This window comes from Catharus ustulatus, chromosome 5, assembly GCF_009819885.2.
Source record: "Catharus ustulatus isolate bCatUst1 chromosome 5, bCatUst1.pri.v2, whole genome shotgun sequence".
Taxonomy (NCBI): Eukaryota; Metazoa; Chordata; class Aves; order Passeriformes; family Turdidae; genus Catharus; species Catharus ustulatus.
Genome location: NC_046225.1, coordinates 76,807,851 through 76,821,427, shown reverse-complemented (window position 1 = coordinate 76,821,427; position 13,577 = coordinate 76,807,851). Strand labels below are relative to the sequence as shown.

The 13,577-nt window shown below is 41.7% G+C and overlaps 1 protein-coding gene across 1 annotated transcript in view; it reads left to right on the top strand.

Moving 5' to 3' along the window:
- ATRN (attractin) overlaps nt 1–13,577 on the top strand; it is a 151,015-nt gene that overhangs the window by 53,204 nt on the left and 84,234 nt on the right. Inside the window, exons 9-14 of the mRNA XM_033060031.1 lie at nt 824–1,007; nt 3,775–3,929; nt 8,466–8,550; nt 9,943–10,163; nt 11,339–11,460; nt 11,966–12,104. Of these exons, the coding sequence (XP_032915922.1) occupies nt 824–1,007; nt 3,775–3,929; nt 8,466–8,550; nt 9,943–10,163; nt 11,339–11,460; nt 11,966–12,104 (906 nt within the window). The remainder of the gene's footprint in view (nt 1–823; nt 1,008–3,774; nt 3,930–8,465; nt 8,551–9,942; nt 10,164–11,338; nt 11,461–11,965; nt 12,105–13,577) is intronic.

The following is a 13,577-nucleotide window of genomic DNA, read 5'->3' as shown; positions in this document are numbered from 1 at the left end:
CAACAGGAATGTGCTGCTTATTCTCAGGAATAGTGGCCCTGTCTGCACTTTGGACCTGTTATCTTTGTCCTCCAGTCATGGTGATCCAGAGGATCTCCTGGAGCCTGCTTCTCTGGGGTCCATGTGAGCGAGATTTCTTTCTCTAGGAGAAATCCAGAGAGAACCTGGGCATGTGGGGCAGTGATTTGTTTCTGCCATGTGTGATCCAGCAGACTGTTCAATTCCTTTGCCTTTTGTGTGCGTGCTCTGGCCTGGAGTTGGGAAGCTTGTATAGGGTTTCATTCAGAACTTACTACAGAGATTTGGGGTGTAATCGTGTTATTTTTATTTCAGTTGCTGTTATAATATGTCTAAAGTACTTCAGACCAGTATTATTTTAGTGAGTGAGATATAGGATCATGAATCACATATTAGTTTTTAACTTCACAGTCAGGCTTGGTTTCAGTACTGTCTGGCTTTATATATAAATTTATATATATATATAAAATAAAAGTGCTCTTGAGTCCCATTCTGAATCAAGTCACAGTGCTGGCATTTCCATGTCATTGAAATGCAATCTATTATTTGTCTACTTTTAATTTCTCATGTACTTAGCTTGTCTGCAAAACGTAATAAATGACTGTGGGAGATCTATTTCTGCTCTAATTAAAAATACCTGGCAATGCTTCTTGACAACAGGCTTCTTGAAGGAGAATATTTTTGTGTTAGGAGTGATAGAGACAGTGTCTATATCTGAGTCAGGGGAATCCCAATTTATTTCACCATGTTGTTGATGAGTTATTCATGGACAGAAGTTAACCATGTTTTCTTACTCATTTTTCAGTGACAAATACCTGGAGCATCTTACAGACAAGTGGAGCTTTGGTGCAAGGAGGATATGGTCACAGCAGTGTTTATGATCCAAACACAAGATCAATCTATATCCACGGGGGTTACAAAGCGTTCAGTGCCAACAAGTATAGGCTGGCAGATGATCTGTACAAGTATGAAGTTGATTCCCGTATGTGGTAAGTGCTGCTTCTTCTGTCTTTTTCCCGTTTACTACCCTGTCAGTTTTGTTTTTAGTGAACAAGAGGATGGGTATTTGATAAGGGTACAGTAAATTCAGGATAGATGCTGTCCTCTTGGATCTCTTGTTTTTAATGTTCCCTTATGAATACAGAATGATATAATCAATATAATCAAGGCTGTGAACAAGCCAAGAAATCAATTTTAATCTATTGTTTGATTCAAGCTGAAAAGAAAAATATTTGATGGTTTTTTTCTTGCTAGCCATACAGCCTGTGCATATGAGTGCAGTTACTGCAGTTGTGTGAGTGATATTCCATTCTGCACTTAAGACTGTAAAAGAATTTCTATTATAATTCTATTTTCTTCTGGCCCTGTAACTGCTTGGAATGTTCATTTCTTAAGCTGAAATCTGTGATTTGTATCTGCCTAAAGGTGAGTTTTATTAAAAAGCTGTAGCCACACTTCACAACCTGAAGCAACAGAGGTGAAATACATTTTCCTTAATTCTGTGGTTTTTTTAGTGTTGATTCTAAAGGCTCCTGACAAAAAGGAGACTGTCTTTTGGATTAACACACGTAAATTTGACTCACTACATCTCTTCCTGGGTGTTAAAATAGCTTGTGTTTCTGCAACATCTGTTTGTGAGTTGGTACTGATGAGGAGGGTAATGAGTGACTAATTTCCAACCCCCCTCCTTCCCACTCAGTTGTACACAAAGAAACAACCACACTTCTGTGGGAGGTTGGTTTGTGAGGATAGTGCAGAATGCAATTTTCCTTAGTGAATTACAGCTGTACTGATTGCTGAGGAGAGCAGACAGCCTTGCCTGCCCAGTGAGGGTGGGGTTATAAAGGAGTGGGCTGGCTGGCCTAGAGGGAGTTGGAGCTTGAGACCCGGAGCCTGGTGCAGTTTGGGATGGAGTGGAGGAAGGGACAGGTGGTCCTGCAAGGGCCAGACAGGGTGGGGAGGTGCTGTGTGAGGGACAGACAGGGTGGGGAGATGCTGTGTGAGGGGCAGACAGGGTGGGGAGATGCTGTGTGAGGGGCAGACAGGGTGGGGAGATGCTGTGTGAGGGGCAGACAGGGTAAGGCAGTCAGGTAAGGGACAGCTTGGGGTTAGCCAGTCATGCAGAAGGAAGAAGGAAACTTGAAGAGAGAAGGAGTCAGAGTTGCCTGAGAGAAGTCCACTGAGTGAAAACACAAAAAGTTTTTAAAAAAGGACTGGTGATGGTGCCAGTTGTGCCTATCTTGACAACTGCAGCACCCTTCCTCTCTGGATCAGCTTGATCTTCCACTTCAGCCATGGAGTGGACAAATCTGGCTGAGTAGGCAGAAACTTAACAAATGTGACAACGTTCTTCCAAAATCCTGCAGCACCAATTTTCTTTTGTCACATTTATTTTGTCAGTTTGGCAAGCCCTGTTGAACAAGTGGAGAATGTAGGAATGTCTGTTCATCTCTCGCTGCTTTTTTTTTTTTGTTGGTGTCATTGACTCTTGGCCTTATTCTTCAGAAATTTAGGCCCTCTCTTCCTTGTTAAAGCTCACAGGCTTCCCATGGACCCTCTTCTTGTGCTCCTCTAGGAACAAATTGTGTACCCCAGGCATGTTAACAACACACTCAACTTGATGTACCTTACTGAAAGGGACCTTAAAATTCAATTCATTCCACACTGTGCCGTGGCCAGGGGCACCTTCTGCTATTCCAGGCTGCTCCCAGCCCCAATCTCCAGCCTGGCCTTGGACACTCCAGGGATCCAGGGGCAGCCTCAGCAAATCTGGGAATTCCAGCCCAGCCCCTCCCCACCCTCCCAGGCAGGAATTCCTTGCCCAGATCCCAGCCCAATCTCCCCTTTCCCAGTGAAGCCATTCCCTGTGTCCTGTCCCTCCAGCCCTTGTGCCCAGTCCCTCTCCAGCTCTCCTGGAGCCCCTGCAGGGACTCTGAGCATTCCCTGGCATTTTCCCTTCTCCAGGGGAGCATTCCCAGCTCTCCCAGCCTGACTCCAGGGCCTCCTCTGGGCTCTCTGCAGCAGCTCCACGTCCTCCTGAATTTGGGATCCAGGGCTGGGGCAGCTCTGCAGGTGGGGTCTCACCTGAGCATGGGGGCAGAGGGGCAGAATCTCCTCCTTCAACATAAATCCTCTCAGAAAAGTAGGAAAATCCTCTAGAAGATGACCCTCTGTGTTCAGTGCCATCAATCCTACTGGTTAAAGTTGAGATCAGTGGTGAGTTTGATTACTACTTCCCATGATTTTGTCACTGATGAGCCAGCATGTTGTGCAGCTATTAACCTGCAGGGCTCCATTTTCAGGAGCTCTATAGATTTCTTTAAAATAGGATTTTTAGTTGTGAACAACAGATGCTGCCCAGTGTGAAAGAATTCTTTGGGTTGCTATAAAAGCAGAGTTACTACAAAATATTGCTATCTTCGTAGGTTGACTATATTCAGAACACAGGTTAGTGTGAAAACTTGAGAATCCCTAGGGAAGGATTTGATGATTTGAAGATCTGTAGCTTTAGAAAGAGGCTCTCATAGATACTTCTCCTACAAATTGGCAAAGCAAATGGAAAGATGAGAATGGAACTGCAGGTGGAATTGAACAGTGTGGAATGTAATTGATAAGCACCTCATTAGGAAAAGTAGTTAGATATTATCACCCTCTTCCCTGCACCCTCAAAATGTTCTTCAGCTTGGATTTATGGAGTGTTTTGCCTTTGCCAGGTACTCAGCAGTCTCATTAATACATATATTTTTATTTCTGAAGGACTATTCTGAAAGACAGCCGCTTTTTCCGCTACTTGCACACAGCTGTGATAGTGAGTGGGACCATGCTGGTGTTTGGAGGAAACACTCACAATGACACCTCCATGAGCCACGGAGCCAAGTGCTTTTCTTCAGATTTTATGGCCTATGATATTGGTAAGTTCTTGCAGAAATAAGAACAACCCCCCCAATACTTGGCTGTTCGCAGGGAGCTGTCCTCAGTGTGTCTCCAGAGTGACTGTTTCATGTGTGGTGTATTATCCCAAACGGTGTTGGGCACAGGGATGGATGTGCAGTAGGGAGAGGCTCATTAGCTTGCTGCAGAGTTCCAAGCAAATGAGGTGCAGTGATTTCCAACAGACTGTGTACAGTCTGTACACAACTGTGGGCACTAAAACTTGGGTTTTAAACTGCATATTGTTACAAGATCATAAAATCATTAAGATTGGAAAAACACCTTTGAGATCACCAAATCCAACTGGCAACCCATCACTACCACCATTTTCAGCACTAAACCATGTCCTCAAGTGCCACATCCACACTTGTTTAAGCACTTCCAGAGATGGTGACTCCATCACTACCCTAGGCATCTTGTTCCAGTGTTTTGTAACCCTTGGCATGAAAAGATATTTCCTAGTACCTAATTTACATGTTCCCTGGCTCAACTTGGTGTTGTTTCCTGTCCTGCTGTCTCAGCCATAAATCTATTCTGGTATTTTGAGTGTGTTTTAATCTATGATTGATCAAAAATTCAAATATTTAGGACAGTTACAAGCACTAGACCCTGCTGAAACTCAACCTTTACTGCTCTTGTTCTAACTATTTTTTTCACTAATAAAGCCAAATTATTAGGTTGGATTTTCTGAGTTTCAGTAGCCAGGAGAGGGCAGCATTTATATGTGGATTTGGATTCCAGAGACAATGAGTTTAAGAGCAAGGAAAGAAGAGGTGAAATTACATAAAAGAAGATACATACACACCCAGATAATTCACACTGGGGAAAAATACCACTCTCTACTCTGACATTCACCTTTTGCTCTCAGAATTGCCCTATATGTGGCTTCCCTGAAATAATCCTCTCAATCTGAAATCTCAAAGTGATTGTCCACTAAGACCTCACCCCTGGTTTGTGAGAGGAAAATGCAAGTAAATACTTGGGTCATCAGGGTTTGGTGTCCTTGTGCCCTTTTGCTCTTTGTTACAGCAATTATTCCATTCTACCTCCTGTGATTTCTAGACAGATCCCTCTGGTCCCTCTGGAATCTTTGTGTGCTCCTAGCTAGCTTTATTTAGACTTTTTTTTTTTTTTTTTTTTTAATTGAAGAGTTAAAATGAGGTATTTGACCAGGTTGGATAGGGCTTGGAGCAGCCTGGTCTGGTGGAAGGTGTTCCTACCCATGACTCAGAGCTCAAATGAGATTGTTTTAAGGTGCCATCCAGCCCAGAGTGTTTTGTCATTCTGTGGCAGTCATGAACAGTTTGATTTTTTTTTTTTTTAAACTGGTAGCAACAGTAATAGATTTTTCTTTCTGCGTTCTGCTGTCTGCCCTGACCTGTTGAACTCTCTGTTAGGTATAAAACACAAATTACATTAATTTGACAAAATAGGCCAATAATGATGTTCATTTTGATTCACTTCAGGTAACAGGCAGGTTCATGTTACATGATGTGAGTGATGTAGTCAACATTCCCAGCTCTTACCAGATATACACTGACATGTGAAGCTTGCATTGATTTTACCTCACATGATGGGTGAGAGGTGTTCTTGAGTCCACTCATTCCTTAGAAAAGGGACTCTCAGCCTGAAAAGAGCAGCTTTTTTTGAGAAATAAGACCACTTTTTCTGTTCTCTTCATTGCAGGAGCCATTTGGCGTGATTTTCCTTATCCCATGTGACTAGGAATGCATTAGGGTTGTGGTTTATAATTTTTGTCACAGCAAAACCACCTTTTCAATAGTTCTTCATGCATGATCTCTGCATAATTAATTACCCTGGTCATGTTCCTGTTGGTCTCCATGGGAATAAGCCCATATAACCTCCCTGTTTTCTATCCCTTGATATTCCCAAAGCACAAGTTACCCAGCAGAAAACCAAACAAGGTCAGTTGATACTGAGAGCCTTCAGTGGAGAGGCTTAATAATTGTCTTTATTCCCTACTTTTACAGTATGTCTGGCTGGTTTACTCATTTTTTACATCTTGTTGATTAGCCATCATGATTGATTAATGATCACAGTCATGGTTGGGAGACTGGACAGAAGTGAAATTAAATCCAGTCTGAAACAAATGCTTCAAACCCAGGTCTTCTCCTTAACTTTTGCCATTGCAACTTATTTTGGTGGTATTAATTTTATTTACATCATCAAATTTTTCTGGTTTTCCCTCCTCAAATTTCTAAGTAATTGGAGCCCATGCACTGAGTATTGGGAGGACATAAAATCTTTTTTCTGTGTGGGGCAATGCTAACAGCTTGCACTCAGATGTGTGTTGGGGGTAAGCAATAAAAATTCTTGAATGTTACTTATCCTTTATCCTCTACTTGACTAGGCTGGGACATATTCAATCCAACTTGTCCAGGTGCTGCCTGGTTTGGGAAGGTTTTAGGATAACAATCCAGCTGTGTGCATGTGTTATTTTTGATTCTCAGGACAAGCTTTTAGATTGTTGACATTTGAGTTGGGCGAGCACTTGGGCAGAGCTGTCTCACAGTATTTTCTGTATTTTCTGCATACTGAAATGGCCAATTAGCTCTTCCTATCCCCAAAATTGGTCTCTCTGGCCTTTGTCAAAAAGTTTCCTGCTCTGCAGCAGCTTTGGGTGGAAAAATACCTCAGTTAACCCTCCACCTGCTACCTATGTAAAGGTCCTGCCTTTGAATTGGTCTTTTCTCACCACAGAAGAAAAACTAAAACTCTTCTATTTACCCTGTCAAAATTCTGATGACAAACATAGGGAGAGGCTGGATGTTTTTGTAGCTGACATGTTCTATTTGAACAGTAGATTTAATAAATCATGGCATTGTAAGTTTTAGGTTAAGTCAGGAAGAAGAAGATTCTTTGTAGTCTCAGAATTACTCTGTTTTTCCAATACTTGATCTCTGGTTAAAAATGGGAAAGAAGCTTAGAAAGCAAAAATATTCCTAGCTTTCTATTAATCTAGAAAAACATGTTTCTTGGCCTAACATAACACACAACATGAGGGCTAAAAAATTGCAAATTGCTTTCCGGTTTTTCTGAAGACTCCTATTAAAAATTGGAACTGTCATACTTGGCTTGGGACTGAGGCTGGGCTGGGTTAAATTCTTTGAAAATGGAGCAAATGACATGCAAAAATAAAATTCAAAATCACAGTTCATCAAAGTACTTAATCTGTGTCTTCTGTCTTTATCAACACTCTTGAACAAAATTGCTCTGCATCTATTACTTTATCCAACAATTCTTCAGTTGAACTTAGTAAAAAACTTAAAACTTTGTTTTTCTTTGCCCTTTTAGTTTATCCATTGACTAGTTTGGTTGGTGGGCTTTTTTCATTTTTTTTTTCCAGAAGGCCAGTCCATGACACAATAGTTTTATCTCATATTAAAGAATCTTAGGAGTCTTTGAGGGCTGTGTAGATCTTTACAGAAGATTGACTTTTCTGGCTTAATTGCATAAATTGCATCCAAGTGCCTCTAGGGTATTGGCCTCCAAGGTGATCCATTCCCTTTATGAAGTTTAAGTGTTGTGAATTGGACTGACTTTTCCTCCTTTTGTTCCTTTACTCAGTGGGTTAGAGGTTTCTTAATATGGTTTTTTTTCTCCCATGCTACCCAAAGGAAAAAAATTACTTGAGAAACCAAGTAAAAAATGGAGCAGAATTTATAAATTTTATGCTAATAGAAAAAGATGGCATAATCTAACATTGTATTAAAAGAGAAAAACAACCACAAATGCTTAAGCTATGATCAGTGAAAAATATTTTCAAAAACATGGATATCTGCCTTCTAGGAACATAATGGCAATGGAAAAAATACAAAAAGATAAGCCTCTGTTCTCAGCCATGCTGGTTTGAAGCAAAACTACAATGAATTCATGTATAAACAGATAAAACCAGAACTTGTTACATGGTGAAAAATCCTGCTAGTAAAGGAGGAAAAGCAGCTTCTTCTTGTCCTGCCCCTGTTCCCAGATCCCAAATCCCCCCGGTGTCCCCTCCTGGCAGGGAGTTGTGCAGAGCCACCAGGGCCCCCCTGAGCCTCCTTTTCTCCAGGCTGAGCCCTCCCAGCTCCCTCAGGGATTCTCCAGCCCCTTCCCAGCTCCCTCAGGAATTCTCCAGCCCCTTCCCAGCTCCCTCAGGGATTCTCCAGCCCCTTCCCAGCTCCCTCAGGAATTCTCCAGCCCCTTCCCAGCTCCCTCAGGGATTCTCCAGCCCCTTCCCAGCTCCCTCAGGGATTCTCCAGCCCCTTCCCAGCTCCCTCAGGAATTCTCCATTCCCTTCCCAGCTCCCTCAGGAATTCTCCAGCCCTTTCCCAGCTCCCTCAGGGATTTTCCAGCCCCTTTCCCAGCTCTGTTCACTTCTCTGGACCCACTCCAGCCCCTCAGGACTTTGCTGGAGCATCGCAGGTACTCTGGGATGGTTCTGGAGGAGCTGTGCTGTGGGACTTGTCTCGTTCATTATCCAGAGGAACATTTCTGAGCTGTTTTTTCCCTTGCAGCCTGTGACCGGTGGTCGGTGCTCCCTCGGCCAGCCCTGCACCACGACGTGAACAGGTTTGGGCACTCTGCTGTGCTGTACAACAGGTAAGGGCACAGGGCTGGCACGGAGCTCCTTGTCCACAGAGGCTTGGGCTGCCCCATCCCTGGAGGTGCCCAAGGCCATGTTGGATGGGGTTTGGAGCAACCTGGTCTAGTGGAAGGTGTCTTTGCCCGTGGCAGGGACTGGAATGAGGAGGGTTTTAAGGTTCCTTCCCACCCAAACAATTCTGTGAATCTCTGAAAGTTTTCATGTCTTCACTCTTGGTATGTCTTCAGTTGTCTCCTGTTCCCATCAACCCTTCTCCACTAAACTGTCTAAACTGGCTAAACTGTCTCAGCTCACTTAGTTTTTCCAATAATTTGTGGGATTTTTCATTATTTTTATATATATTTCTGTTTTTTATTTATTTCATACATAATTGTGCATTTCACATTTATTTCTTAGCTGCACTGACAACATTTATTTCCAAATCTGAATTTCACTCATGCTTTTTAAAATTTGTCCATGTTTCACTTTACACACCTTATCCTGCTCTTCCCCAGGCACATGATATCCAGTATTTAGGTGAAATCTTAGGTGAGATTTTGCTCCTTAAGCCTTACAGACTGTAGTGATATCCCTGCTTACAGATGAGCAGCTGTTAGTGAATCAGTGCATCCAAGTTTGAGAAATTCATTTCATAGGAGGTCTAAAATAGAATGAAAATCATAATAAAAATACTTATTTAGCCAAAACTTCTGTTTTCAGTTGCCTTGGCCCTTCTTCACTGTATTTTTAAAGGTGCATTGACAGACACAGATGTATAGAGAATTTTTGTGTGACGTTTTCTTGTAACTACTGAAATGTAATGTTTTGCCTGGCACAGCTGTGATACTGAAGGAGGTTTGAAATCCCCCCCTCCTCCCCCTACAAAATATTTTTTGGGAAGATGTTTGGAGTTTTTTAGTTGATACAATGACTCTTCTAAATTGTTACTAGTCATGCAAAGTGTGGTTTTCCTACAGAGGAGCAGAGAGCACCAAATTGTTTTGTCACAGTTTCTGAATTCCTGTTTAATGCTATGATACCATCTCCCCAGTTTTTAGCCTTCATCTGTGTCTTGCCACTGCAGATTACAGGAAGATCCCACATTTTGCAGAATTTTATGTATAATCATGTTGATCAGGTCTCCACAAAGTTTTGGCTGAAGGGGAAGATCAGTTGATGACCTTGAATAGCTTTGACTCTGTGTTGAGTCTCTCAGGCTTATGTGAAACAGTGAAATTTGTCTGACCTTTTCTTTAGTGCCTCCCTTAACCGAGAGCTATTTATTTGGATTTATGTATGCTGGCATGTAATAAAACACTTCCCTCAGACCTTAAATCCCATTTACCTGGAGCAGTACTCTGTCCATGAAAACATCAGTGTTTTTCTCTCTTTACTTCCATGTTGTCCAGCACCATGTACATATTTGGAGGCTTCAACAGCCTCCTCCTGAGTGACATCCTGAAGTTCACACCTGAGAGATGTGAGGCTTTTACCAACGAGACGTCCTGCCTGCGGGCAGGTCCTGGTGTCAGGTGTGTGTGGGCTCCCCGCCCTCCTCACTGCATCCCCTGGGAAAATGCAACGGTGGAGCAGCAGCAAAAGGTCTTTGAAGACTGTCCTCCCAAACCAGGTATGTGTCACATTCTTCCTGTTCCCTTTTCTGGAAGGCTTGCAGGCTCTTATTGGGTTCCAAATTCTGTGCCATGTTAGATGTATGCCGTTACAAGGTCAGGTTTTAGCGGGGGGGCTGTGCTTGTGTTTCCATCTGTCCTGGGGGCCCTTCCTCTCACCAGGGGTCATGGAGATGTGGAGGTGTTTCTATCTCCTGCTTCTGAAGCTGCTTGTTCATGAGATCTTTTTCCTACCCTGATTTTTGGACTTACTTTTCTATCTCTAACAAACATCACCAGCCAGGAATTGGGCCTGACCCATCATTCTGTAAATGTTTGCTCCAAGAATTGTTCTTTTGAGAGCCAGGAATGTGCTGAAGAGCACCACAGGGCAAGGAAGGGCATCTGGATCTGGTGCAGTTATTCTGTACTCTTCAAGAGAGACAGCAGGAGCACTGCTTTAGGAAAAGTTACTTAATTTTTTTGGGGAGGGGGTGGGTTCCAGATGATATTTAAGGTCCTTTCCAACCTAAACCATTCTCGGATTCTATGATTCTTCGTATAGAGGCTGATAAAATAAATTAATGTTTTAAGGTCTGATTCCTGTATTTCCTCTTAGGATATTTTTAAACAACTTTATCCTGATATATTCATTGCTCTGAATTGATTACACAACCCTTGATTCTGTAACAGATGTGCAACCTTTAATTATTTTATAGAAACTGATGTAAGGGGACATTGCCTTGCTGGGCTCTCAATGTACAATAAATTTTCACAAAACACAGGCAATAAATAATTGGAAAGGTGAGTGAAAAGTTCAGGCTTCACATGAAAATGCTCCACTTGAAAGCCATCTTCTTGCAGGAAGATGGGCCTGTGGTGGGAGATGGCCACTGTCCTTATGTAATAATCACTTCCCTGTGCATTAATGTGTCTCAGTTCGTGTGCTTCTATGTCTTGGTACATTATTTTCTGGTGGTGTGTTTTAGGGCTCCTTGGGCACTAAAAATGATTGCTGTTGTAAATAAAAGCAATTTTCTATCAGTTCAAACACATGAAAGTACCTGATTTAATTGCTAACAGAAAATCTACAGGCACTGCTGTTTGGTTGTATCTTTTGCTGTAACTAATCAAGTTCTTAGAGCTCTGTCAGGAAATGCCTGTTTTTGGTCATGCAGGTTTTTTTCTTTAATAGTTGTAGACAATGAAAAATGTGATCAGATTACAGACTGCTACAGCTGCACAGCCAACACAAACAGCTGTCATTGGTGTTCTGACCAGTGTATCCCAGCACACAACAACTGCACAGAGGAACAGGTAATGGCTCTTAACACTTCCTTAGTTTAAATTTGCCCTTTGGACTAGCAAATGTCCACGTTTTCATCTGTTAGTGTTATGATCCTTGATTTGTTATTTCCAGTGCATGTCTAGCTCAAAAGTGCTACATGCTTGGATTTTTTTTTAATTTGATCCAAAGCTTTTACATGGAAATTTCCAATGAATTTAGGAGGATAGCTGTGGGCAGGGGAAGAGGTGTAGATTTCACCATGGTATGATTATTCATTAATCACATTTTAGATTTGATATCAATAGGGTTTTCCTAGAAAAAAAGACAAAAAACTTTAGTATGGAAAACATGTCAGGTGTCATTTTGGGGGAATATCTTGGATAACCAGTTCAGGCTGTGCCCAGTTCCACAGCTTTTGGATATATAAATTGCTTTGGGGAGCTGAACTATGATATGTAGTGTTGTAGTCATGGCTGTTATAAACCCACATGGCTTGGATATTGAGAAAAGCCTCACCTATGCTATTTATTTTAGGTTCCTGTTACTCTCTATGACAATTGTCCTAAGGATAATCCTGCCTACTACTGTAACAAAAAGACAAGCTGTAAAAGCTGTGCCATGGATCAAAACTGTCAGTGGGAACCTAGGAATCAGGAGTGCATTGCTTTGCCAGGTAGGTACTGGTGGCATAACTCAAATTCACCCACTCCAAAAGTTGCTGAGGATTTAAAAAAAAAATTTGTTGTTTTATTCCTAAATCTGTAGTTTTTAGTGTTACAACAGAGCATATAGTGTTGTTTAATCAAACTAGCTTCGGTATGAAACTTAATTTGTAGTAAATCCAGCAAGTCTGCTGGAATATTTTTCAGTCCCAGTTGTCTGAAGAGGATTGTGATCACTCGTATAATTATTAGGCTGTATTTCATCTCTCCCTTTTCATTTGATAAAAGCTGTTGATAATAGGCTTCTGCAAGTTATTAGATTTAATAATGCATGCTATTTAATTTAGGAGCTAAAATTGTGCAAAAGTACAGTGTCACATACTGGACAAATGAGGCAAGTAACACCTGAAGTGTTTAAGGAAAATTCTCCTATTGGAGTGTTTCCAGTGGAGCTCACAGGAGTTGGTTATTAGTTCCATTGCAGCAATTTTTTTTATCCCAATGACTGGGGGAGAAATACAGGATCTTCAGTGATTACCATTTGTAGGTAATAAAATATAGAGAAAGGGGAGAAAACCCGTTAGACAGGACATTTTAATGGACATAGAAAGCCTTCCCCTAGGAACCAGTGGGTCTGGACATGTCCAGGTCTGGTGTTTGCCAGTCTGCAACAGTTTAAAATTGAGGAGACTTTGAAGAAGATCAATAAAAATGAGAAAAACATCTTTTAGTGAGATAAAGATCTTGGTATGTTTTATTTGATATAGAAAAGGGGGTCACCTGATCATGTGTGTAAAAAGCTCTTCTGAAAAATTGACACTTGGGAGCTTTTCCATCTGTTAAGTCTGAATTCACACTGGAAATGCCCATCAGGGTTTTTTTCTGTAAGACAAATAATTAATCATAAAGTGTAAGGAGTTCTTAAGTAATAGGATTGTGCTCAAGTTGAAGCAGGAATTAATCCTGGAAATTCATGCTGTGGACAAGATTAGCACAACAACTCTCTCCTGCCAAAAGGTCTCCTCACACCTGTAGGTGAATAAGAGGCTTCAAGACATCAACAAATTAAAATTTTGTGGTTTTTTCCTCTTTCTCCTACATCAGTTTTACTGTTGTAATAAGTCCTTTGATTATGTACTAATAGATAACCAAATGCTGATGTTGGACTTCAGCTCCCCTAAACAGTTTTCCTTCTCCTCCAATATTATTATGTAGCAACATTTCTGAGCACACCTCTAAGTCATACTGGTTTAGGATGGGGCTGTAAGTATTTCTTAGTGGAAGGGTTCATAGAATCATTAAGGCTGGAAAATCTCTCCAAGATCATCATCATCAAGTTCACCCTCTGTCCCAACCTCACCATGGCACTAAGCCACAGCAGGAAGGGCCATGTCTGCTCATTTTCTGAACATTTCCAGGGATGGGGACTCCACCACTGACCTGGCCTGCTCCTTCCGATGCTTGGCAACACTTCCAGGGAAGAA